Source organism: Echinops telfairi, unplaced genomic scaffold (assembly GCF_000313985.2).
Source record: "Echinops telfairi isolate 266 unplaced genomic scaffold, ASM31398v2 ScPeMD7_7469;HRSCAF=8507_1, whole genome shotgun sequence".
NCBI lineage: Eukaryota > Metazoa > Chordata > Mammalia > Afrosoricida > Tenrecidae > Echinops > Echinops telfairi.
Genome location: NW_022111373.1, coordinates 52819212 through 52846432, shown reverse-complemented (window position 1 = coordinate 52846432; position 27221 = coordinate 52819212). Strand labels below are relative to the sequence as shown.

Sequence of the window (27221 nt, the reverse complement as noted above, 5' to 3'; positions counted from 1 at the left end):
CTTAAAAAAATAATGTTTCATTTATATACTTCCTCTAATGTTCTGCCCTCTGTCTACAGGTGGCAGGTACAAGAAACTGTGACAGTCACAGGAAAGTACCAGTCTCTGACGTCATGATCACGAAGAAACAACTGTGCAATTGACTTTGATTATTCTGTAATTCTGCGCTAGCAACTAAGATCGCAGTACTCCGCAACTCACAGCATGGCGAATGCATAGGAGGAGCTCAATCAATATTTGTTGTTGCATTTGGGTGCTAACATATTCCTTCTAAATGTGATGCCACAAAATATATTAAAGATAATCATGAACATCCCAATTCAGAATATTTTCCTATTTAAACAATTGGAGTTTAAAACTACAATTGTGTCAGATAATCTATATAGGCCTTTGAAGACTGGAACCAATGACCTGCTTCTGGTCAAGTATTTGCACCGGGTTCTGTTGGATCATTCCCTGCCATTGAGAGGCTTCTGAGCCACAGCCACACTGCAGGGAGGGGTGGAACTGCTCCTGTGGGTCTCTGAGACCGAAACGCTGTCTGGGAGGAGCCAGCCTCATCTTGCTCCTGCGGAGTGGCCGCTGGTTTCCAGTGGATGGCTTTGGAGTCAGCAGCCCCACATGTAACCACTAGGCCAGCAGGGCTCCGACTCACGTTCTCAGACTAACATTAGAAGTTGTCTGGACATTATTCAGTTGAAGAAGACGTTGTTTTGCCATCACTCCAAAGGAACAATTTATTCACATGTAAGTCTATGGTTTTGAGCTCCCACATTTTACACTTTGTCACATAAGTTCTAAAAAAAAAAAGATAAACTTCCATTTAAATGCTGGGCACAAGGCTTAGATGGAATGGCTGCATCCTTTTATTTGAGGCTTTACTAACTTCTTCCTCAAAGAATCTCACTGTAATTTTTAGAAAAGAGGTATGTTTCCACTTTTATTTTCATGTTTCTTCTATTTCAAGGGTTCTCAACCTGTGGGTCAAATGACCCTGTCACAAGGGTTGCCCGATTCATAACAGTAGCAAAATTAAAGTTATGAAATAGCAGTGAAAATAATTTTATGGTCGGGGGTCATCACAACATGAGGAACTTTATGAAAGGGTGGTGGCATTAGGAAGGTTAAGAACCCCTGTTCTATTTTATCTTCAGCTATATTCTGATCAAGAAAATGTAGGAGAACGTTAAATAACATTAAACATTAGTACTTCACATTTCCTTAGACAATTCATTTCTGAGAGTTAGTGAAAATTATATAACAAACAGGGATTTTAGCTGGATGTAAAATGTGTTAAAGCACGTTCAATGGAGGTGAGAAGCTAGGCTTAGACGCAGTCTAGCTATAGCAAAGAGGGCACTGGTTCTGCTTCACTCCCTGCCTTGGACTTGCTTCTGACTCGCGCCGACCCTATAGGACAGAGGAGAACTGCCTCTGTGTGTATCCAAACCCGCACATCTTTGTGGCACTAGAAAGCGTCGTCTGTTTTCTAGTGGGGCGGTTGGTGATTATGAACTGCTGACCTTGCATTGAGCAGAGCAACCCAGTAGGCCACCAAGGCAGCTGTTTAGTATTTTTAAGAATGATTTAGTTTCAAGTTTGAGTGTGTTCTAGGTGGCCTAAGGTAACTCATATCGAAACTACACAGACACCACACTTTCCAGTCGCCTTCTGATGAACGCAGAGAAGGCTGACCTAGTTCGATCGCGAGTCGGTAAAGAGCAAAAAGAGGGGTTAACAATGAAGATTTCAGGACTTGCGCTTTTCCAGCTAAAATATGAGACAAAAGTGTCGGTCACACTGGTTGCACTCAAGTCCCTAGGCTGTGCTTTTCATTCTGTGTTTAATTATTTTTGTCATTCTTCATCAACTAAAATTTATATTTCATTTTACAACCCACCTTCTCATGTAAATTGAGGCCTTTATGTCAAATGAACCAATTTAATTTTCCTGTGGACCTTTGTGCCATTTATTGCTGTGTGTGGGCATGAAATTCACAACAGACTAGCCAAGACATTCCTTACACTAGGGTTTGTAAGGACATTAACAATAACAACAGCAGCAATAATAATAAAACACCTGACATTGTGATAATTCTTTCTAGCAAAGTGGTGATTTTTTTATTATGGAGAGTACGAAAAATAGACTAGGCCCTTCATGAATTCATTAAATCACAGTTGTAACTATTTAGTTACACTTCAGCCTCTAGCAGATAGGAGGTTGATAATGGGAGGAAAATGCCATTTTAAGGATGCTAAAATTATAAAGTAACAGCAAAAATCAACAGACAGGCATTCAAATGGATAAGGGGAAATTATTAAAGTTATTCTACTTAATACATTGCTCATGTCTTCCTAAACTAAAAACGTAGCAAGATGCATGGGGAATATTTTATTTGGTCAACTTTTGTCTCCAAAATTAAAAACAGCATACAACACACAAAATAATATATTTTCAAATTTAAAAAGATATAGGAATTGACTCTGACAACAAACTAGATTTCTAAATATCTGGAAAACATACTGTTTATCTCAGAGAAATAAAAGTAGAACACAGCTCATTTTCTAAAAAATGCCAGGATGCTATTTTTCAGCTGCTTATATCTATAAAACAAAACAAAACAAAACAAAAAAACCCCCCACTAGGATGCATTCAGAACTTGGCATCAGATGAACAGGATTAATCACTAAACATTGACTAAAAGAGGTATTTTCTTATGAGCCCTACTATGGACTCGCCTTTAAACACAATGCATCTTGTAACTCAGCAGTTCTTCAACACCCACATCATTCATAGCCGATTTGGAATTGTGAAGTGCTGATCCAGGCGGCAAGCATTTCTGATGACACGTGCATACTTGTGTACGAGTGTAATTTCCTTTTATAAAAAGCTTTTGGACACGTTGTCAGTTAAAAGATTAAAACATGTAAATCATTTGCATAGATTCTGGTTGGGCAGCAATTAAGAGTCTCTCTCTCTGGGATCTGCCTTGTGACTGAAGCTGGCCTGGCTAACTTTGTCCTTTACGTCTCTAGTCATTTTACATCAAGTCTTGTAGACATCCGTGTGTGCCTCCTCATTGTGGGTACTTGTCATTTTAAGCGCCTTACAGTTGGTTATCTCAGAGCGATCCTCAGCACAACAAGAAACCCCATTGGGTCCGGAGACAGCCCCACACTCTCCACTGCGGGAGGGCCCTGTGTCATCCATCCCCCTCGTCCTTCTTCCTTTCTTCCTTGACTCTCCACTCTGCCCGGCATGAGGTCCTCCTCCAGGGACTGGTCTCGCCGGAGGACACGCCCAAGGTCTGCGAGATGAAGTCTCTCCACCCTGGTTTCTTTGGAGCATTCTGGATTGCGGAGATTTGGGGTGCTTTAAAACCAACAAATATCTGTCTCTTGGTGGAATGGTATTTATCTATAAATGGAGAGTTTTGTAAAAAAAAAATTAAAAGTTCATATAATCAGAGGCAGCACTGCACTCCATGATCCTGGAGTTTCTTTTCATGGATTCGTCCAGGCAAGAGTTTAGGAACCAGTCAGTCTACATGGTAACAGGTCCCAGTAACGTGAAGGTTAATCCGTGACTCTGACATTCAACACCTTAGCTGGAGCTCAAAGGTGTCAGGGAATCACCCTCTGCGTGAGGCCATGACATTTTGTGTGCTTTGGGTCAATGCATCCAGATTTGCTCTCAGAGGGACCCACAATATTGCCCAAGTGCGAAGGGTAGTCAGACAAATGTAATGCCGTTGTTAGGGCAAATCCCTGCAGTTAGGAATTAGAATACATAAAGATGAACGATATTTTATACCTATGGGGAAAGACTGTCAAAACCACAAGGAAAAAAAATAATCTCAATATAAAATATAATTCTGGCTTCTTGTATGCTGTGAGGGTAATCAAATATTTATGGGCATTATGATGATATTTGTTTCAAATAACTTGGGTCAAAATACAGAGAGAATTGCTCGCGCCCTGGCGGAAAAGACGGTCCGCTGTGCGGCACGCTGGGCTCAGCTCCGGACCGCCAACCGTCAGGTGTGGCGCCCAGCAGTGGTCCGGCAGGAGAAAGCTGCAGCTAGCTGTCCCGTGCAGGTGCTGATCCCCAGGCACCACCCGCAGTTCCAAGGGAGAAAGATACGGCTTCCGTTGCCTGTCAAGATCTATAGTTTTGGAAACCCACGCGGGCAGGGGTGCCATGAGTCCGAATCGACTGGATGGCAGTGAGTGGGTGAATTAGTTCCTGTACAGACTTACATGCTTTGAACCCCTCAGGAGCAGTTCCGCTCAGGCCTCTGGGCCGCTCTGAGTCAAGGAACCGACTTTGATGGCAGTGAATTTGTTTTTTTGGAGGGCTTTATTCTCTGCCTACTCACTGCTGCATTTTGAAACCTCAGAAGCCTTTATGATGAGATTGAGTTTATAGCATTTCTAAACAACACAATACTTAGAAATGGCAGTACAAAGGGTGGGTGGGTGGGTAGGAAATAAGAATATTAAAAATAAAATTTTCCTGTTTCCTTCAAAACATGCATCTCTTTTTTCTCCCCAAAGACATATGCATGATAATTCTAAGCAAAACACAAAAGAGAAAGAAAGCTAAAACTTTTATTTGGTCATTCGGAGTGAAGAGAATCTATGACCAATAATGCTTTTATTTACGCAGTTTTATTTTTTAAAAATCACCTATTTATTATCAGGATGTGAGGTCTTGGTGAGAAGGGCCTGGTAATTATTAAACAATGACATTTAAAAAATTATGTCTGACTGACTGTATGAGCTATTCAACAATGTATTCATCTGTTTCAGAGCCGTTCCTGAAATTAAAGCACTTAGGGGTTTTCTCTGCTGTGCTCTGTGCCATCCAGGTGTCAGGTTTAACGACGCCCTGCAGACTTACCGAGCTGAAAGCTTTCTCTAGTTTCAATTAACAAGATCCCTGGCAAAAGCCTGCTGAAAACTTGCTGCACTCAACCAATGAATAAAGTGCTTTAGAGTTCATTAAAATTAAGCTAAGTGATTATAATAAAATCTTTATTAAAAAGATGTTACTAAAAAAAGCTGTAAGACATCAAGTAACAGAAGATATGTTAACGAGACCCTGTCATGATAGATTATATTGTACTAGTTGAAGGATTAACTTTTCTTTAAAAGACAAACAACTAAACTATTATTGTTGAGGAGATGACTTGCAACATATATTTTAAAATATTATTATCATCTTTATTGCTCATACAATTCAAATGCATACAATCCTTATCTTACCCATTGAAAAACTCATTCGTCTACATTAAAGCACATGAGTACACCATGCAACATTAAATACACTAGTGCTCACTTCCTGCTAGAGCCAATGATTTGAAACCTTTCCTTCTTCCAGGTTTGGTTTGATACTACATTTAGTCACAAAATACATCTACATCTCCTCTTTTGAGCTCAGGAGGCTTTCTTATTGAATAATTTAACTTTAGAATAAATTATCAATGATAAGCTTCTTCTAAAGAATAAAATATCGCAATAACCCCTAGCCTTACCAGTTCTCTGCCCCAAAGCATTTTGTCATGTGAAGGTAACTCTTTGACCTGGATAATGACCTAGTTGTCTGCACTTCGGGGAGGCCATCCCTTTCCTCTTAAAATGCCAACTTTCTGATAACAGCTGGGTACGGGACAACATTTAGATGTCCAGCATGTAATATGTGATTGTGAGACGCTAGAATGAGTGTTTTCAAGAATTTTACCGTTCCCAAGAGAGGAGATATTATTGAATTCATAATATTTACTGGCTTACACATGTTCCAAATATAGTACACATTCTAATTTTCAGAAGCAAGCATATATATATATATATAATTATATAATTTCTACTTGCCATTAGGTATGTAACACATATACGTCAAGTAATATCTAAATCAGTCCTGGAACGCCACTACAATCCCTCTGTCAGCAAGTTGGCCATTTGTCCTCTGATCTGAATAGTAAAAACAGCCCCAGTGTTTGTGAGTGCCATAAGCACTAAGCTTTAATTAGAAAGAATGCCACTGAAAATAAAGTCAAGATGATGAAATGACGAGCACGTATTTGAGTACATGCCACCAGCTAATCTCCTTTGTGTAGAGGGCAGATGTGCATATTATAACTATTACGATGTCATTTTTTTTTTGATTCTGTAGCGATATCACTTCTAAAAGAAACCTATCCAAGGACAAAAAAATTCCATAGTGGAGAGAAACATCTAAAAACATTATCTAGAGAGATTAAAGCATGATCTTTAGATATCTAAAAGCATTATCTAAAGATATTAAATCTTTGTTACAAACCTGGTTGTTTTTTGCTAGCTTCCAGGATGGTCTCCTGACTCAAGGTAAACCCGTGTGCAGCAGAGTGAAGTGCTGCCTGGTGCTACCCCTTCACTCTGTTGGTTTTCAGTGAAAAATATTGTGATCCACAGGGCTTTCCTCGGCTAGTTTCAGAAGTAGCGTAACATCCAGACCTCTCTTCCTGTTGCTAGGTGCCACCATGCCCATTGGGAGTCACAGTGACTGTGCACCATAGAATGAGACGGTGTCTGGTTCTGTGCCATCCTCCTAATTGTCCTAATGTCTGAGCCCATCCTTGCAGCCACTGTCAGTCCACCCCATTGAGGGCCTTCCCCCTTTCCCCTGCCCCTCCACTTAGCGTGCTTGATGTCCTTCTCCAGGAAGCCTTGGTTTAGAAGTTCTGCTGAAACCTGTTCAGCCGTGTAGCCACACACAAGCCCTCAGTGACAGATGGTCTGTAACAGGTTCATTGGCAGGGAATCAACCCGATTTCCTGCATGGAACGCAAACGTTCTACCGCTGAACCACCCCTGTCTTCCCTTCACTAAGGCTTCTGAATCAGATGCTGCATTTATCTTTGGCATTTGAAGATAGGCTGCATGCCAAAGCTTTGGCACCCAAATGCAAAACATCTCTGGCCCATGAATTAAGATTCTAAAGTAGGAAATGACCTGAGTTTCTATGAAAAGATGACCTTTGGCTTTTGAGCATAGTTAAATAAAATACAAAATAATTGCATTTCAAAAGTAACATAAGTAAATTACACCACCTTACCAAAAATAAAAAGAAGACAATCCTTCTGTAATTCAAGCATTTTCAAGAGGATGCTTGAAATAATTAGGAAAAAGGGCATTGTTCCACAAAAGAGTAACGCAGTAAAACACATAAAATGACACACTCTTTTGATGTGTCTTCAGTTGCCCAGCGATCATAATTTCCTAGAACTTCACCTTTGCCCTCTTAGTGCTGTCAGGAAATGATTGTGGTAGCAGGCTCCCACCCGAGAGGTATGTCAAAAGGATGGTAGAGTAGGGAGGTCCTGAAGTCTCAAACTTGCTCTAGATTTTGAATTTAGCATTTATAATCTTTGGCGAATTCTAATATTTGAAAATGGGTTTTTAAGTTAATGTCACTCCATAATTGGTAATGTATTTTGTTAGTGTATAAATGGGTGCATATTACTGTTCTATATTTACATTTTATCACAAATGTCAAATAGTAATAATTTCTAAAGATTATTTTAAAAATAATGATTGACACAGTCCTTTATTCATTCTGGATTAATGCTAACAAAATGGAATGATGTTAATTAGCTTTTCACTTCGACGCCAAGTAAAGGGAGGAAAAAGTCTATACTAGACAGAAAATCCGACTTTATCAGATTTTAGGTAAGCCTTTACTACAAAGTCTAAAGTTTTTGAGGACTTCTAATTTTTGTAAGACTTTAGGGGTATAATGGGGATACAGTTTCACGTTAAAAGTACTCAACACTGAACACGGCGTAAAGAGAACGCATGATAACTAGCAACGGTCTTCTTCCGCATTCTCAAAAGTAAATCTACAGACAGATCTTCGCCAAGACTTAAAGAATAATTCATTTTGCAAGAAAACTTTGTCCTATTACTGATCGTGTACATTCATTTTAGTAGATTTACCTGTTACAAACATATTATCGGCTCTGTACCTATGAGAGAGTGAGTAATTCTAAAGTCTCTCACTCCACTTTCACTCATTCTATCTAGACTCTAGAGCCAGTATGGATCAGTAGGGCTGATAGAGGGCCTTTGATTTGAGTATCTGCATAGTCAAATTGATAGAGAAGCTATACCTTATTGACAGGAACATTCTTCAGTTTGACGCTATATTAAATTAGAAAGCCATCATCTCATTAAAAGTAGCCTCCATGCCCAATTAGAAAGGTGATGGCCATTTATGGTCTAGAAGCCTATTTTCCTCCATGGTCCCCTTGTTCTTGTGAAGGGTACTTCTGAAGGTGGCACTGAGAAAGGGATCCTAGGGCTCACAGGCATTGCCACCCAGCTGCTCTTCTTTCAAGATCTTGCACTTGTCATGGACTCTTAAGTCTTCATTGAGATTTGTGAACTTTGCTGCTCTTAGAACATTAATACGGACAAACAATGCACACGTTTTGGGAACAGTGACCATTGTATGAATTAGCGGCTGGTCAATGTGTTCTTACAGAAAATCAGAAGAGTGAGTTGATTTTACTTCACTTAGTATTCAATATTGCCATTACATTTTATAAAGTGGAAAATCCTTCTAGGCTGAAAAAACGCTGTATTATAGCACACACTAAAAATAATCTTCCAAGTGCTCAAATGAGTGGTGAGTTAGAAACAGAATCCTGGATCTTCAGTAGAATGCTAGAAAAATACATCTGTTCTAGTAGACAAATGGTTTGTGAAAAATGACTAGAAGCCCTAAGAATTTGAGATACAAAAATAGCGAGGAATAGGTATTGATTATGCAATTAAATTTTTGGTAGACCAACTGAAAAGAGGCGATTTATTTCTATTGAGTTCACCATTATAATTAAATTTGATTATGAATTAAATATTTTAAAGAAATATCTTATTTATTCTTTTGTTAGTAATGCTAAGTCCTAGGTAATAACCTGTTCTAGTGTTACAACTTAATTATACCTGGAAGAAAGAATATTGCTACATATTAGTGGATTGTTGTATCTTATACAAGTATATTATAATATAGATACAGAATGGGGAAAGTTGAATTCCATGACTTAAAAAATTATTTGTACTTTTAATTCACTAACCTAAAAGTACAAGTACAATGAAAAAAGTAATAACTAAAAATGCATAGTGGAAACACTTCTTTAAAACTTCTTGAAACTATTTAATCAGTAAAAAGTAGTGTGCACCCTGAGTTAGAAATACCCAATGAAAGTTCTTCATTGACACAAACGCTGAAGGTAATTTTTAAAGTTGTCTTAGCATTTTTGTGCACTAAATTACCTTTTAATCATTAATTCTGTAAGAATTGTGAAATAAAAGTATAGTAAGAAATACTTTTTAAAACATTAACATAATATGAAGACATTTGTTTATCCAAGTAATTTCTTAATTCTCAATAGCAAAAATGGCAAAATTAAAGGCAAGTCATAGTATGATTCAATAAGGATGGAAAAGAATGCCATGTACCAGGGTCTAAAAAAATGAGACGCATCATTAAGAAGGAATAATGATTTTTTAACTAAAATTTTGAGCAAGCAAGATTTTAACAAATAAAAGGCCTTAGATTTGTTCCAAGGCTTTTTCTAATGAAGGTTCAACTTCATCTTGATAATGACTTGGTTCAAACAGTGGTGCAACCACTGCACAAAGGAACAGCAGAATTTATATCTGCTGTAACACATAAAATGGGAGTGGCCAGGATTGAGTAAATCACAGCAGTCATAAACACATCTCACTCGAGGGTTTCTTCTTTCTTGGAGTGAGAAGAGGTAGTAACGGAAAAGCGTTCTCATTATGTGCTCCAGAGATGCCGCCATACAGGGTGGTTGAGCCAGAGAACTAAGGCACTTCAGTGCATAAGAACAGTAAGTTGTACGGATCTTTCTCCTGTGAGGGTGTCTCTGAGCTAACCCCATTGTTTCATTCCTAACCTGGGGCGACGGGAGTTTCTAGACCCGGTTGCACATGAACAGAGACAGATGCTGAGAATGATGTTGAGAGGTGACCAGAGATTAGCAAGAGGATGACTTAGGTGCCATTGGTCAGTGTGATTTACTTCGAAAGTATCACATGGTGCCTTAAAGCTCATGGAAAAAATAATATCTGAATAGTGAAGAAATCTTATGGTATAGTTTGAAGAGGTATGAGCAAGATTTGGGAAAGCAGCTGACAGTTCTCAACAAGAAAAGTTTTACCTTACTTGATCTTTTCCAACTCTTCCTCATTAGCATTGTCTGCAAATGAAATAAAGCATTTTAATTATCTTTTCACTCAGGTGCAGAATAGGGTTGCCAATTGTTTTCTAGAGGAAATTTAACACATATCAGCAAACAATTTCCAACAACAACTATACAAGAAAACAATTGTTTTCAAAGAACAAGTACACACAACTAGAAGCACCTTTAACATCCAAGCAGTCTTTCTGGTGAGAGTTCATTTACTTTACTCGATTGTACAAAGAAATGGGACAATGAGACAGAAGGGTCAAAATACCTTAATTATTGATCAGGAAAAACTCACTAATTTTCATGATTTGCAATAGTTCCTTTTGGTGGTGGGGGTAGAGGGTATAATCTCTCTCTTTTTCTTCTTTTCCCCAAACACATTCAAAATTTGTTGCTTCACTGGTATCCTCAAACTGCCTCTGCTTGTAAATAATTTTTAGTTAAATTAGGGACTACAAATATTTTAACTGAAAAAAAAGTGATGCATATTGTTTTGGTCAATAGTATATCTTGTTTACCTAACGTTAAGCCAAAACATATTTTTCCACTTCAGTGTGCTTATGTCACAGGAAGAAGTATTCATGGCTGAAACTTTTAATTAAAGTAAGGACCACTTATAGTGGGGTGCCCAAGGTCATCAACTTTTTGCATAAAGCAAATGAATAATAAAAAACTCAGAGGTATAATTTCATATCTTATATTTAAAATATATTTTCATTGAATGCCAAAGAATTAACCTTTCTGAGTAATCTCTATATTCTGTCTGATATTTACTATTATCTTTAAGACATGCCAACTAGGAAATAGGGACTATTTAGAGTAAAATATAGATTATAGTAAGGCTTGTCATGTTTGTGTATCTAGAAGCGCTCTAGTGCCTTCTATATCTACCTTAGCACAATCTACTCAGAAGCAAGACCATTAAATAAACAAATCCTGGATTACATAAATACAAAGAAGAAAGGATTTCAATATAAGGCTAAGTCATATAGAAGCCAACCTTTGGCCTAAACCAAGAGAACAGAATTACATTAAAGTTCTATGGTGGGAAATGAGAAAGTCATACAATTGTGAAAAGTGTGATTACACTGATCTTTTTTGTAGATAGCAATCTTATAGGGTATATATTTCTCTCTATATATATACAGTATATATACTGTATAAGCGCAGGATTAAATATTGACCCAAACATTACAATAGTAATAGATCTTATAAGGTTATAGTAATGCCATGTTTGTTTCTTTGTTTTTTCAAATTGGCCAAAAAATTGAAAGATGTTCTTTTTAAATATTATTATGGTAGGTATTTTTTGCTTTCTAAGTTCTGTTGTGCAATTCATTTTGAAGGAATAAAACCCATTACTGGGATGTGGATATGGACATGTGGTAGACATAGCATAAATGTTTATTGTGGATGTCATATAAGTCATTGCCATCAGGATCATAATCATCATCATCATCACCACCACCACTACCACGATAACCACCATGCCCACCATCATATCCAAAAGGCATTGGGAAAGCAAATAATCTTGTGGTTAGGAAGATTTAGAAACTGTTTAAGAGTCAGTTAATACACGCTCTACTTGCTCAGAAAGCTGAGTTTGAATGGACAAAGAGCTGTAATTCCTAGAGAATGTTTTGAGCCTAATCAAATTGGACAAAAATGAATAAATAACAGGAAAAAAAGGGGGGGGGACCTCTCAACTCATGGTCATGTACCATCAGCCTTTAGCATTTGAGATTCTTGCAATATAAAATTGCATTCTATAAGAGGTCTTATACGAGGAAAAGGGTCTCCAGAACGGTACGAACAGTAGAACCTCATGGAAACACTACTCAGTTACATAACTCAGGGACACTGTTGGTCAATGGAGCCATGACGGTGCAACGGGCTGTGCCTTGAACTGCTAACAGTCAGGTCAACAGTTACTTCCCAGCAGCCGTTCAACAGGAGACAGGTGAAGCCATATGCTTCCTTAAAGATGAGAAGCCTCAGAAACCCCAAGGGGCAGGTCTGCTCTGGTCTAGGGTCACTATGAGTGGAAATCAATTTGATGTCAATGAAGGGTTTTGAGCTGGTCAAAGTCACATCTTCTGACCAGCGGGATCTCTAAGGTCTGGCAGGTTTGGTAAGGGTCCTGGCGACCACGTGAAGGGGGTCACACTAAGCCATCTTAGTAAGCTGGTAGGGCCCAACATCTTTTCTCACGCACAGTAGAGACAGAGGCATTGTTACATGGGGGAAGGGAAGGCAAACAGACAGAAGGAAGTACAGTACTTGCCTCCAGGCACAAGTCCAATGGGGTGTCAGACAAGGAACCACAAATAGGACAGGCACCTGACTGAGGCAGCTGGACAAGGGGTGGAGGACATATCTGCAGACATGTCAACGTCTCTTCACCTTGAAACTGGGCAGGGAAGGGGGGAGGCACACCTTGGAGATTGTCCCTCAGTACTAATTACCCCCACTGCTTGCAGGCTCCTGACTCAGAGCCTGTCTCCTAGATTCACTATGTATAATTAATGTTCTCTATGGAAAGCAAACGAACTACAGAGTTGGTATTTTTCCTGTGTCCTCATTCGTTTTATAAACAGGCTGTATGATATCATTTTTTTCAAAATGGGAAACTGATAAAAACAAAAAGAGATCTCCCTATGCATTAATAGAATAGGTTTTGGTCAGTTAGGGGCTCCAATTCTACCTTTCTCTGATACCATATTTAGAGGGTTCTATGAGTGCCAATGATTGTTTTGGGATCTAGTGACTTACCAAATGGTCTTTGTATTTATAACAACATGTCTACCAGCAAGCTAAGCCATGGGTTTGAAGGTCCCACTCTCAAGCCTCTTATTTTTTGAGAGTTGGGTAAAGGTATATTCACTAAATTCAAAACCATAGAGAAGTTAAAAAAATTTAAAAAAGAAAGAATTTAGCAGATATACTATTAATAGTGTTAGCTTTGTTATCTGTGGGACATGGTGGGGAAGAAAGATTGTTTCGGGAATGTTAAAGATAGAAAGTGTAGCTTATTCTAGAAAAATAAGTTTGATTTAGCTCTATGACCTTAAATTCAGTTGAGAAACATATGAATTTAATTTTAGAAAGTGTTCTTATCAAATATCATTATAGCACAACACAAATGCTCATGTTAAAGCAAATAAAGAGAATAAGTAGCCTATAAATATGATCTGTATTCTATGAGCTACAAAGTGATTCAATTTTTTTAAGATTTCATAATCTCAATCCAGTTTTTGCTTTTCTTTTATTTTAGCAGTATTTTCTTTTGGCAATTTTAGAGCTACTATAAATATTTTTTCAAAACCACAGATGGACTAGAGATGATAGTCCATACCTCTTAGAAAATATTTAGCCCATTATTCATAAGTGGATATTTTCCCAAATGTTGACTGTCTTCTGAAAAATCTGGAATTATTCTGAAAAGTATGGGAAATAAGCCACCGTGAGAAACATGGGTTTTAAAAGTTTATTACCAGCCAACCAGAGCCAATTCATATGTTTCTTCGTCTTCTATTTTTTTAAGCTTTAGCCAAGCAATATGTAGGTCTAAGTTATCTAAGGGAGTGTGTAACACAAATTAACTCACTTTTATCTCACAAATTCTCCAGTGAAGAAATCTGTGGATTGAACTCTGCTAAGAAAAGAGCCAGAAAGAACTCAACCACACGATCAAACACAACATGCCAGCTATCGGACACACACGTATACACTGCACACCTGCGCAGATCATAAGCAGGACATGCACTCGAAACAGGAGTGACACTTGTGCCATGCAGATCATCAAGCATGCCCCCCGTGAAAATTTTGGTTTCCTGTACACACAATGCTGGACACTTTAAAACGTATCTATATACATATATATATACACACACACATATATATATGTATGCATATGGGATCTAGCTTTAAAGACTCAATCATAAACTTAATGAAGAATATTTGAATGCATCCAACTCAGAAACATGTCTGCTGTTTCTCATACTCGATTTCTTAAATTGCTGTAATTAGACACTTTATGTTTTAGAGGCTTTTCAGTACATTCAGTAAACTCATATATTTTCACACAACTTTTGCTTCAGTTTTACTGATACCCCGAACTGGCACTCCCACACAAGGAGAAATCATCCTAGTTGCATTATTCATGGAACAAATTATCAGTATTAACAGCACATAAAAACTCACAAGATAACTGATTTAGAAATCTTAGCACTTTGTGATGCAAAGTATTCGGTATTTCTAAGTCATTTATTTCTTTTCATGGCCTTTTCTTAATGTTAATGTTACGTTCCTGTTTCATTGTTAGGGATTTTATTGTTTAAAAGCTTTTGAAACTCATCCCTTACAGTCTCCATTTTAATACACATAAAATATTTAGCAAAGTTTTATATAAACACAGGCATGAACATGTGGAGTTTGACTAAAGAGTTAAATTCCCAAAGCTTAAATTCCATCTGTGATCATAACCAAAGAGAACAGAACTCTTCTTATAACTTTTCTCCATGAGGGTCGAATGCAAAGCACCCTCTTCCTTTCTGATACAGCATTTTGAATAAATTTAATGGGATTGCAAAGCACAAGCAACTGATTTCTAGTTTGCCACATTTTGAGTTTCTATTTCTCTGAATATGATTTGGCCCAGAGGGGATACTTGGTGAAAATCCAGCATGCCATTTTAACTGCTGCAGTAGGCTAAATATTTCAGGTAGTTTCTATGAAAATCTAATTTGATAATACTTCGGATCTTTGATGGTTTTTAATGAAGAAAGGTCATCTATAGCCCAGGGAAATACACTTAGCCAACACTAGAGAATGGTATAAACCTAAGACAACACAGGGGTTTGGGTCTGTAATGCAATGTCATCCCAAGAAAACTAAACCAGAGCGACCTACCCTGGATTTAAGCAGATCATCCTTAGCCTATGATTCTAAGAACTAAAGACTAGCAAATGAACTAGAAAATGTGAACAATTATAAGAACTAAAAAATGTGAAATAATTCTTTTAACAAGGGTGGTTCTCCTTTGGAGATTTGAATGTTGAAGTAAGAATACAAAATGCCAGTACCTTCTCTTGGTTCTCGGAAGCTTCTCTTGAAACCCTTGCGGTGATTTGGTCTAAACTCACTGGGCAACCACTGGACTCGGGTTGGAGGAGAGCTATGAGAGGAGAGCCATGGAGAGGCCGATGTGCTGACATAATACTTTTTTCAGGTTTCATAGGAAAGAAGTGGGAGTATAGATATATTTTAGGTGGAATAAATGACACTGAAGAAACCTTAGACTTGAGAGAAGGTGAAGTAAGGAGGAGTTTATAGCTAGGAGAGATTCTAAATAAAAGAAAATATGCTGAAAAGAAGAAAGATGAGAAAGCTGTAGAAGCTAATGCAAAGTTTGGCAGATGAACTTTTTTTTTTTTAAACAGATGCCTACAAAGGACCTAGATTGAGTTCGATATCAAAAAAGCTAATAATTAGTATTGATAGTTTTAGAGAATCTAATGAAATAGCTGTAGAATGATTATGTACATATACATATATGTTTGGGATTTTCATAATTTAAAACATACACTTAGAAACCCTGAATTCCATATAGGACATTAGACTAGCTAAGTACCAGACTGATTCTCAGTAGAATTTACTATCATGTGGGAGGGGTCTTCTAGCCCTTTTCTCCCTCCTTTTGACCCAGTTTGCTACTCTACAGTCTTTAGTACCTAAAACAGTCACACTGCTCACGCTTCTCTCTGTTTCCTCAGGTGTGCCTGCTGTCAAGGTGGAAATATGAGGAAATTCACCAGTCAGATACCCGCCCTGGAACAGGCTGCAACCACTGTGGCTCTTCTGAGTCCTGGCTAAACAGCTGGCTTCTTTGGCGAAGAAGAGATGCTAGCTGGGAGTCAATAACCACACCAGGGAAGAAGCCACCCCTGTTTCGACAACCCAAAGGAATGAAGTCCAGTGTTACCCTGAACTCTGAGAGTAGGGGGCGGGGAGGCATGAAGCAGGCAGTGGAAGAACATCACATGACAGTGATAGATTGCTTCCCAAAAACTGGGTCAAAGGGATCAGAAGCAAGGAAATGGCATAAGGATTTCAAGGGAGACTATTTGTACTAAGGGTTAGCGTGGATGGACAATGAAGAGAAGAAAGAAAGGGATATGAATACAACTAGCTTTTGATGTGTAACTGCCTGATGAAATGCCATATATCCTCTTTCTTATTTGTTTGATAACCTAGTAATGAACAGCTCTCACCACATAATAACTATAATTCTCCTTTAATTAAAAAAAGAAATTGTGCTTAAAAGTAAGTTTGGACTGCCATGGCGATGGAAGGGTTTTAGAGAGGAAGGCTGGTTTGGGGAAATGAAATATAATGGAATCCACCTTTCCTGTGCCCACATCTCCGAGACCAAACTCACCGCCATGAGGCCAGGCTGGCTCAGAGCGGCCCTAGAGCAGAGGGGAGATGTGTGCCTGTGGGTTCCAAAGACTGTAACGCTTCATGGGACTAGACAGGGTCATCGTCCTCCTGGAGGGTGGCTGGTGGTTTTGAACTGCAGACCTTGTGGTGAACAGCCCAATGCAGAATTCATTACGTCACCAGGACTCAGTGCTGGCATATAGTGGGTATAATTTAGAACAATTTAGCAGAGTCATCATACGATCTCTTGATGATAACTTGCTCCCTAGAACCCCCAGTTTTATTTTAGAGTACTTAATAAATAACCCTTTAACGTAGGAGCTCAGCAGACTATCGATAATCAAATCACCAAGTAACTCTTCCTTTCAGCCTCTGGTAATATTGCAAATTTGGAGCACACAAGACCTCACAGGATTTATATAGTTTTACTTAGGATGGTTTGTCTTTATTAATGTATAAGAAACCCCCCAGGCAGGAATAATACTTTATATTTTATTGATTTTACTTCCATATCTACCTCTGAGAGCCCGAATCCAAGCCTCTCATCTTTCAGCATCCAGTAGCCCCCTAACTGATCTCTAAGCATTCATTTTACAGCTTTAATTTTTCCTCTTTTACAGCGTTGACACAAAAATGTTTTTAAAAGGTAAATATGCTCATGCTGCTTCCTGTTGACAGACCTTTCAATAGCTCCCCATTGCTCTTTGAGAAAAGACCCTAACGTAAGTGCAACGTGGTCTGGGCAGCTAGCTCCCTTCCATTGCAGGGTCAGCATGTGCGCCGACGCCCACCGTCTCTCGACTCCTGGACTTGGAATACAGATAATGTCTCTTACCAGGGGGCCTTGCTATGTACTGCTCCTTCTGCTTGAAACACTTCTCTTCCTGGCTTCTGCTGTACTATCGCCTACTCGTGTTTCTGACTTTTATTTTCTCAGAGGTGCCTTGCCTCTCTACTCTGTGCTCCCTGACAAGAACAAACACGTCTGCTTTTTGGATGTACAAAAAAAAAAGCTATCCCTCTTGTCCCGCTTTCATAACAGTCTATTTCTGACGTTTTCACTATTGGATCTGAGTGCTGTTATAACTAAAGTATCTACTATGAAGCCTGACTTATAGAAGATGTTGGTGAATATCTAGTTTACTTAAAGTAAAAACTGAACATTCATAATTTATTCCTTTATATGAATTAGCCAGTGAGGGAATAGTTGTTGGCATATGCTTGATAAAATTATGTCTTCTGAGGGCTAACTTCTAAAATGACAAGATTCCATGAATAATTTCCCTTTCTAAATATGCTCTGTATTTTTTCCCCCACTAACCTTTCCATGCATACCCATGTGCTATGCGTCTGCCCACATAGGAAATTTCATCATGCTCAATTCTCACACTAAGTCTTATCAGGAAATACTTGCTGGAAAAGAGATATGTCTTTACCATGGTGAAGCCTGGCTCCTTAAATTAGGCTTAGCAAATATTGTATGTTTTTAAGTATCTACATGCATGGCATTATACATATACCAATCATTGTGTAATCTTTGCAAAGATGGAAAGAAATACTTGTAGAAAAAGGGTGACTTTTTCAGTGACTTTAAAACACTTCAAAAGTTTGGTCTTCTCATTCATTATTTTATATACCATCTAGGAAAAAATGTCAGTCATACCTTTACAACAGATACTATATAGCTATTTTAATCGTGCTTTACTCTAAGACAGCAATATACATGATGCTGAGATCTACTTAAGCAAACTTAAAGTCAACTACTAAAATGTGTTAAAATTTGATCAGGGTAGAGTAGCTCCCAGGTACATGAAAGAGCAATGAGTCTAAGACACTACCTCTGGACAGCAGAGGCGTGAGCGCATTGGCAAGCATACTGATGTAGGTCCCAGCTGATATTTTTCATGCCACTTCATCAGTGCTGGAACAATTGCCCCCACCGTATCCCTTGTCAGTTCCCTCACAGCAGGGTGTGCATGGACGCCAGTACCGAAAAATGGGCCATACCAAAATGGAAGGCCAACAAGATAAAGAGGACTCACTTATCATTCAGCAAACACATGTCAAAAAGCAGAAACTCTGTTATGATTTCCTCTGATTTCCTTGGGTATGATACACCTGAGACTATAATCGACATAGAAGGGTCTGGACACCTCCATGTGGAATTCCAGATGGGCAACTCACTAATAAAGGCATCCCCCAAATGAATACTGCTATGTGTCCAGCATGTAACACATCTAAATGTGATAGACAGCATTACCAAAGAAGCAAATATGTCCCTTAGTGACAAGTGGCTCAGATCTGGAGTATGGAACAGGGTACGGGATTTCAAAAGGTACAGTAAGTGTGAATAGCAGGACCCAGGATACTCACAGAAACAAAGGCCAAGGCCAGGCGTTCGTGTGCAACATCTCTTTATTATCACCACTATCCAAAGAGGGCTCACAGCCTTCACTTGGTGAGAGCAAGGGGAGCCTCTGCTAGGCTTTGGGGAGACTTACCACATCTCTGGGTTCTCCTTCATTGGGGGTCAGAACAACGGAGAGCAAAATGACTCCAAGGTCGTGGTCGGGATAATGGGGATCTTTCAGAGTTAGGGTCACATCCTTGGGCCTGTAATATGAGACGTTTAGAATTTGAACATTCAATGAAAAGACAAAATCTGTATTTCATACTTATTTTCTTACACTCCATATGAGGGCAAAGAAAACATTGCTGAAAACCATAGAACTTTTATTAAACAAAAAAATATCAAAATGTGAAGCTAGTTCCTGCCCCCCCCTCCACCCGCCCATGACAGAACCTCCAACTAGTTCTAAACACTGAAGGTGGTGCTACTAATCACTCCAGCCCATTCCTGAAGCATTCTGTCCTCCCGTATGCCATGTCAAATGGACAGTTTGGGCATTATGGAAAGGCTCAGATTGTTCCTTTTCAATGATCTCTGAGTTTGGGGAACACAAAGAAATCTGAGAGGAAAAATTGAGACTGTTGGGTGGATGAAATAAAGTTTCCTAAGGAAATTCTCATAGGACAGTCCTTGCTACTGAGGAAAACTGAGCAGGCATATTGTGATAGAGGGAAAAAAACAACAACAAAACTCCTAGCTGCAGCTTGTCCTGGCTCCCCCCTACCCCCCCAACGCAGGTCTCTAGCTCCTTATAGCTTTTCCCCAAAAATCTCCTGTTATCATCCTGTCCTTGGAGAAAATCTCTCAAGGGTTCCCCTTGAACATCCTTACAAACACTCACCATAAACTTCTGCTCTGGTCAGATCAGAATGTAACTGGCCCAGCAGATCTCTTACAAGGCACTGATTCTGATTGGATCTGACTGGATAGATTGTATTGATAAATCTCTAGTTACAACTTAGTCCATAAAACCATCTTCATTAGCTTGGATCTTGCTTGAAAAGCTGAGCTAGCCAATCTTTTCGTAACACTTTTTTTTAAAGTATCCTGTACTTTTGAAGACCCTCTCAGACAAGTGTATTACTGAGAGAACTTGTCTACAACCACCCATTGAATGCACAAACATGTTTAAATGTATATTTTAGAAATACACTTGTACATGTCTGAGCTAGAACCCCCATAGCAATGTAGTTGGACTTATATTCATATAAATTGCTGGCACATGTTCACATAAATAGGATTTATTCTTTTTATAATGTCTTCCTTTATTTTCCTGGCACAACTTTCATTGTTATCAAAATACTATTAATGCATCCTCTTATCCAGTAGACTTTGGGTCCACTGGTTAAACCGGAATGAGTGGGAGAGTCTCTGATCTCCATGACCTTCTGGAACATTGTTGCCATGGCCAAGAAACTACAATAGTTTTTTAAACCTGCAGTAATACCTAGTTTCTCTAAGCTTGAGTCCACAGTCATTCGCTGATCACTGCCAAAATGTTGGTTCTTTATGCTTTTCTCTAAATGCAGATATATGTTGCAAAGAGATGGGTAGAAGAAAATGGAAATGTAAGATAGAGGATATGATTTGTTTGATCTATATTGAACATATTTTGGATAACATTATATAATTAATTAACGTGATATTCAATATTTATAATATCACTTCTATTTCTTTCCTTTCTCTTTCTCCCCCGCCCATCCCCCCACTTTTAAGCCAAAGTTTAAGCCTATGCTTCGGCAGATTTTAGAATGGAAGGCAGGGAAATCAGTACTTGAAAGAGTTGAGTAATAGAGGTTGGAAATTAGGTAACAATCTCTGAAGGAGAGATTACAAATAAGTTATCTCATCCACAGTCAGTTTTAGGAAAGAGTGTAAAATACACTTCCACTGACAATGAGTAACATCTTGCTTGCCTATTTCAAATAATTTTGAACAAATAAGGGTTAATATGCATCATAAATGTATGAGATTATGGAATGTTCAGCATCCACCAAACAAAATATTTTGGAAGCACTGGTAAATAGGAACATTTTCTTCCTTGTTCAGTCATTCACTTATTTCATAAAATATGAACTGAGCCCATGTGGAATACTTGGATAACACTCTACTAGGTTCTGGGTCCAAACCACAGTAAGATATCTCTTTGTACTCTGATGCTTATTTGGTACTGGGGGCTGCTGGTTGAGTGGAAGTTAGTGGAAGATACTTGATTCAAAGAATAAGTTCACAACCCTTGCTGCATATCAGAACCAACTGGTAAACCTTTTAAAAGAGTCTACACACGAAGTCCATCCCTGAAGAACCAGGATGGGGTTCAGAAAGCCACTTCTTTATGACTTTCTGCATGGGCTTTGCTTAAACAACCAGGATTGAGAACCTTTTTTTCAGTGCTCAAACTATATGATACCAGGAAACTCTTCCACACAATGCTTAATTTACTGAATTAAGAAATGACACAATGCAAAACATGAACTAGTTTCTGAGTTGTGAGTTTTGACTGATAATATATGCTGTCACATTGATAGTCTACATAAACAATGGTAGTTATAATGCCAATTGCTCTGATATGAATTTAGCTATAAGTAATCATCATGGCTTATTAGCAATAAAATGTTTTTTGATCTTCTAATTTTTAGCAAAAACACACTTACATGTATTATAGACATTATGGAACATGTATGTGTGGGGTAACAATTCGATTTGGTTCACTGTCCTATAATGATTACATATAAAATTAATAGAAAACTTTAATTTTACATTTATAAGGATTACCTGGAAAAGACTCAAAAACATTTGTGATTACTTTATGACCCTTCTCTATGACTTCTCTATTACTTAAAGAGATAGCCCGAATTATATTATATTATACCTCGATGCATTAGTAAAGTAACACAAGTATTTATAACACTACCAATAGTATCCATCGTTTTATACCTAGATACTACTGACTAGATACATAAAATTTAATGTGAGATTTAAAAAGTGGTAATTTGATACTTGGTTTGGACGAGAAGTGGCTAACTAAGGACATAAATAAGTAAGGTGGCAAAAGAAACAGCAAGTACGGTTTAATTTCTCAGTTATCCTATACTTTTTCCATTTAAAGTAATTTTCACCAGCATTCTACCTTTACCAGATGACAAGAGAAATGTATGTCCTGTGATCGAGTAATGTATATCTCTTTATGCAGAAGTCACAGAGAAGATAACTGGGGCCCCTTTAGAAGAGCCCTCTCTGTTCTAGCGTCCGCTCAGGTTCCGTGACTATGGATCAGGTACCATGTACCTAAGGCACTTCCTTCAGCTGGGGGGGCGGGGGCGCAACCTCCTGAATTCTATCCTTCCTGCAGGCTGGTAAGGAGGACCTGCAGGGAGGACAGAAAACCATTCTCTTCACCAGCCGGAGGGAAATCTGCCCACCAACAAGCTGCTGCTTGGGCTTGACGTTCTCACGGCCACTCTGTTGATTAGCTGGGTACAAAACGTCAGAGAGTTCTACTCTTGATATTTCCCTATCACCCAAGCTTACAAAATATAGTTATCTGGCCTGTCCTTCTGTCTTTATTGTCCCTGTCACATAATATGACCAACGAACACCATCAAAAATTCTATAGTTGGCTGCACAATTTCTTCTAGGACTGCTTGGCCTTCTATTAAACCCTTTTCTGCCCTTCCTGCACTACTAATGTAGATTCTTAATGCTGACATTGAAATGCATTTCAAAATAATTAGATGCAAGAAATAATCACTATTATCAATAATGGACTAATACAAATATTTAAGCAATGATACACTACTATAATGGAGCAAATGTAATTAATATGCCTCCTTTTTATGAGCAATCCTTAGCAATCTAGGCTGATGGGTGGTAGAAAAATTAGAATTCCCTTCAACTCAAGGGATACAAGTTCTTGATTTTGATGTGAACTGTGCAAACTTTATTTCATATATAATATTCTAGCTCTCAAATTAATCACTCTGATTAAAGGGCACAATCTTCATTATGCCTCACTACAACAACATGTTCTTAATAGCATCTAACGATAACCATAAAATCACAGGGGCCAAACCAGATTGAGGAATGCATCTTTTTTCCCCACATTGCTGGGGGACAGAGCAGGTGTCCATGAACGTTTCAGTTGAATCAACATTGCCAGGTGAGACTGGCCGAGGAGATGCATCCTTCTTAGAGTGTCGTTGAGAAAGTTGCACTCAGACACTCTTCCAGTAGAAAGGCTAAGAACTAGTAAATGGCCGAGCAGCTGCAGAATCCGATCTGAGCAGCAAGGTGCAGCATGATGCCAGCGGGTCAGGGTTACCTTTTCAGCTCCAACTGAGTGAGATCCAGAAAGGCGGAGCCCATGAAGTCATCCTGCAGTCCAAAGTCATAGTCAAAGACCTAAGCGAACCGAGAGAAAGAGGCTGTTGTCGGTAATTCCAATGTCCGTTTTAAATGATGACAAGATATTGGTCGACGGTGATTCCAAAACAATGAAACTTCGTAATATTTACCTTTGAATTATTTTATTTGTTACAAAACAGTCAAAGGATATTAAATGTCATTTTGTTTAGATAAAATAATGGATCAGTCTCAGACATTCGAAAAGAAAATGAATGCCACAGTCAAAAACACAATACAGTAGACTTTTAAAAAGTGTAGGTAACTTAAGCTTAGAAAAAGGATTCCCCATGTGACAGAAGGGCTATTAGTGCTACTGGAAGATAAAATGAGTCATTATAGAATTCCGTAAATGTGTGTTTCATACTGAGCTATTGTACGGATAAAATGAGGACAGACTGCAAGTTTCCTTATAGTCTTAAGGTCGTTGAAGATACATTCTCAAACATTTCAAATCACAAATAAGGGTATTTTAAACACACAAGTAAAACTTATTAAGATATAATGATTTAAAAGCACTGTATAAATTATATTACAGTCAAATTAAAATTCTTAAATACGTATTACTGGAGGGAAGTATAATGTACTAAAGACAGCAACAACATGGAGGAAAAGAAAACAATACAGAAAAATGTATTTCTTTTTTGCAGTTGACATTACTGAATGCATATCTTCTGCGTGCCTTGTTTCCTGTTGTGCTCTGAGAGAGCGTGGTGCGTCAGAGATCGCCCCTCACCTCCTGCAGCCCAGATTTTGGAGCTAAGAGTAAATAGATAGCCGAGTGATGGGTGGGAAGGAAACATATGTCTAAGGGTTGCGAGGGGAATTGTCGTTTTAGCTAGGGATTTCTAAAGGTTATTCTGAGGAGATGTGATTGTGTAGAGACGGAATGATGGGGAGAGGCACCTCAGCAGAAAGGCCTGGTGATCTATTGCTGGAAAATCCATCATTGAACATCCTATGACGCACAGTTCTGTTCTGACCCAGGTGAGTCTGAATCCCAAAGTATGAGGAAAAGTGCTCCAGACAAAAGATAGGGAAATTCCAGGTTCAATTGGAAGTCAGCATGATGGAAGCCGAGGGAGCAGATGGAGAGTGAAAAAAAATGAGGTCAGAAATTTCAGAGTTCGCTCACTTACCACTTACGACCCTTATCAAAAGACTCTGAGTAAAGGGGATTTGGCTACTGTTCATCCACCGATACTTTTCTCCAGGCAATCTTGAGTAAGCACGTGTTATGTGCCAGATGCCCGGCTTGGCATCGAGTGAAGGAATGCAAACACACTGGCCTTGTCAAGCCTCACAGGTCGGGGGGAGATGGCTAGATGCCCACGTGCACAGGCAATGCACAGTGAAGTGCAATGAGCTCGCCAAGGAGAAGAATAAGCTAGCACAAGATAAGGCAGGGGAGGGTAAGGAAAGCCCTCAAGGCCTGGAGTTCGCAACAGCTCTGAAGGGAAAACATTTGTAGTGTGCACGACAGTAAATGAGCAGAAATGGCCAAGTCTGTGCTCAACGGGTTGTGCCAGGCCTTTGGCCCACCTACGACAATCTATCATGCCCATATGCCAGCATTCCTGGGACCAGTTCTTGGCACAACAATGAGAAAACAAGCAGTAAGCAGAGAGAATAGCATGTGCAGTGACCACCTTCAATTACTTTTTTTTTTCTTCTCCTGTGGTACAGGTGTGTACTTCAATTTAAAAAAAAAGTGTCAATACTCAAAATTTACACAAAAAATAAATACTTTGAATTACGAAAGGATTCTCAAAGTTGAAGAGTCACAAAGGGGTTTGCTTAAATAACAAGCTCCCTTAATGTCTTTTAAATTCTTCAATCTACAGTCATTTGACTTACATACAACCTTGCAGGAGTATGTTTGCTGCAGAGAGAACAGAAATCCTGCAATAAGTATTCTCCTCGATCAGTTACACTTCCGAGCTGTAGGCATTCACCCAGGTGAGGGTAGAGGGAGAGTGGGTTGGAAAGGGGGAACTGATTACAAGGATCTACATGTGACCTCCTCCCTGGGGACGGACAACAGAAAAGTCGGACAGGGCAAGATATGACAAAATAATAATTTATAAATTATCAAGGGCTCATGAGGGAGGGGGCAGCGGGGAGGAAGAGAACAAAATGAGGACCTGATGCCGGGGGCTTAAGTGGAGAGCAAATGTTTTGAGAATGATGAGGGCAATGAATGTACAAATGTGCTTTACACAATTGATGTATGTATGGATTGTGATAAGAGTTGTATGAGCCCCCTAATAAAATGATCTAAAAATTTTTTTTTCTTATTCTTGTTAGTTTGTTTTCATGTTTTTCTGTAAATAAAATGCTTCAGCTGGCAAGGCTCACTTCCTGCAAGACATCCCTGAGGAGAAGCCACATGGACCTACCCTGATGCAGCCCTGGGTGCTGGAGCAGCCGTGTGGAGACCCCTGCCAGCCCTGAGATGCTTACACATTCACTGGTTTGGCTTTCCTCCTGTAGTCGGTGTCATTGCGTGTGTTTTGTGAGATGGAGAAGGACTTTGTGGATTGGTGTTGGACATATGGGTTAATGGGTTAATGTTGGACTTGTGGGCTTGGGCAGCACTGGGTTGGGATGCTTTCTTAATGTGCACTTACCCTTTATATAAAACTTTCTCTTATACATATGAGTTTCTGTGGATTTGTTTCTCTAGTCTACCCAGACTAGCACAGGAATCCCATGATATGGACAATCAAATTGAGTGATTCAAGGTAAAGACCTGCTTTACTGTCCCGTCTTTCAGACTACCCTAATGTAAGGCATTTCATTTTCCATATTTATTCATTACCAAGAGCATAAACATGCAAAATAATAGAAATGCCAGAATTTATTTAACATTGGAATTATTGGCTATGCAACTTGATCCCAAGTCATAAAAGCATTTCTTTGTCAAAGGAAAAACTGTTCTAAGTGAAGTTTCAGAAACATAGAGCCTAGAAGAGAAATTAAAATGAAGAGGATACTCTCACTATAATTACAAGTACATTTAACCCTTATTAATGTTTGTTCAATATTGCTTGCGAACCATGCACAGTGTCAAACATGCTATATAGATGATCTAATTTACAACTCAGTGAACAAGATATTATTATTCCCATTTTCAGACAGGAAATGTGAAGCTTAAAAAGCCTGTGCCTGCCCCCACACCCGGGGGCTAGGAAGAGGCCCTTTTTGTTGAAGTGTTGTCCTTTTTGTTTTCAGAAATAGTGCATGTCGAAGTTCAACACATTTAATTTGGGCACTGTGGTGCAGTGAATTGCCGGACACACCTTTCTAGTCATGGTTCTTGTGACTCCCAACAAAAGACTTGGTAGGTCCGTGCAAATTTGATGTGTTTGTGGCCGCCAAAGGGAAAGGAGCAATTTATTTATAATGTGAATAAGATACATGATCCCCTTGTGGGGTGAGCCTGCGCACCAGTGCGTAGACCCCGATCATGAGGATTGGTCAGTTTTGCCATCCTACTAGGTCTACAAGGGGCCATTCCTCAGGCGAGAGAGCGGGAGATCTTCCTACCATGAAGAAAGGGGAGTTAAGAGTGGAGTGTGTTCTTTGCCCCCCATTCTTGCACTGAACTTCCTTGAACCTGGAGAAAGCAAGCTGTGAGCCCCCAAATGGTGAGAGACCGAAACAGGCAGCCAAGCCAGCAGTGTCCGCAGAGGTGGTAGAGTCAGGGGG

General features: G+C 39.0%; 1 protein-coding gene across 1 annotated transcript in view; it reads right to left on the bottom strand.

Moving 5' to 3' along the window:
• MCTP1 (multiple C2 and transmembrane domain containing 1) overlaps positions 1–27221 on the bottom strand; it is a 337725-nt gene that overhangs the window by 279617 nt on the left and 30887 nt on the right. Inside the window, exons 3-5 of the mRNA XM_045285196.1 lie at positions 23431–23510; positions 19201–19312; positions 10229–10267 (exon numbers count right to left, since the gene is read on the bottom strand). Of these exons, the coding sequence (XP_045141131.1) occupies positions 10229–10267; positions 19201–19312; positions 23431–23510 (231 nt within the window). The remainder of the gene's footprint in view (positions 1–10228; positions 10268–19200; positions 19313–23430; positions 23511–27221) is intronic.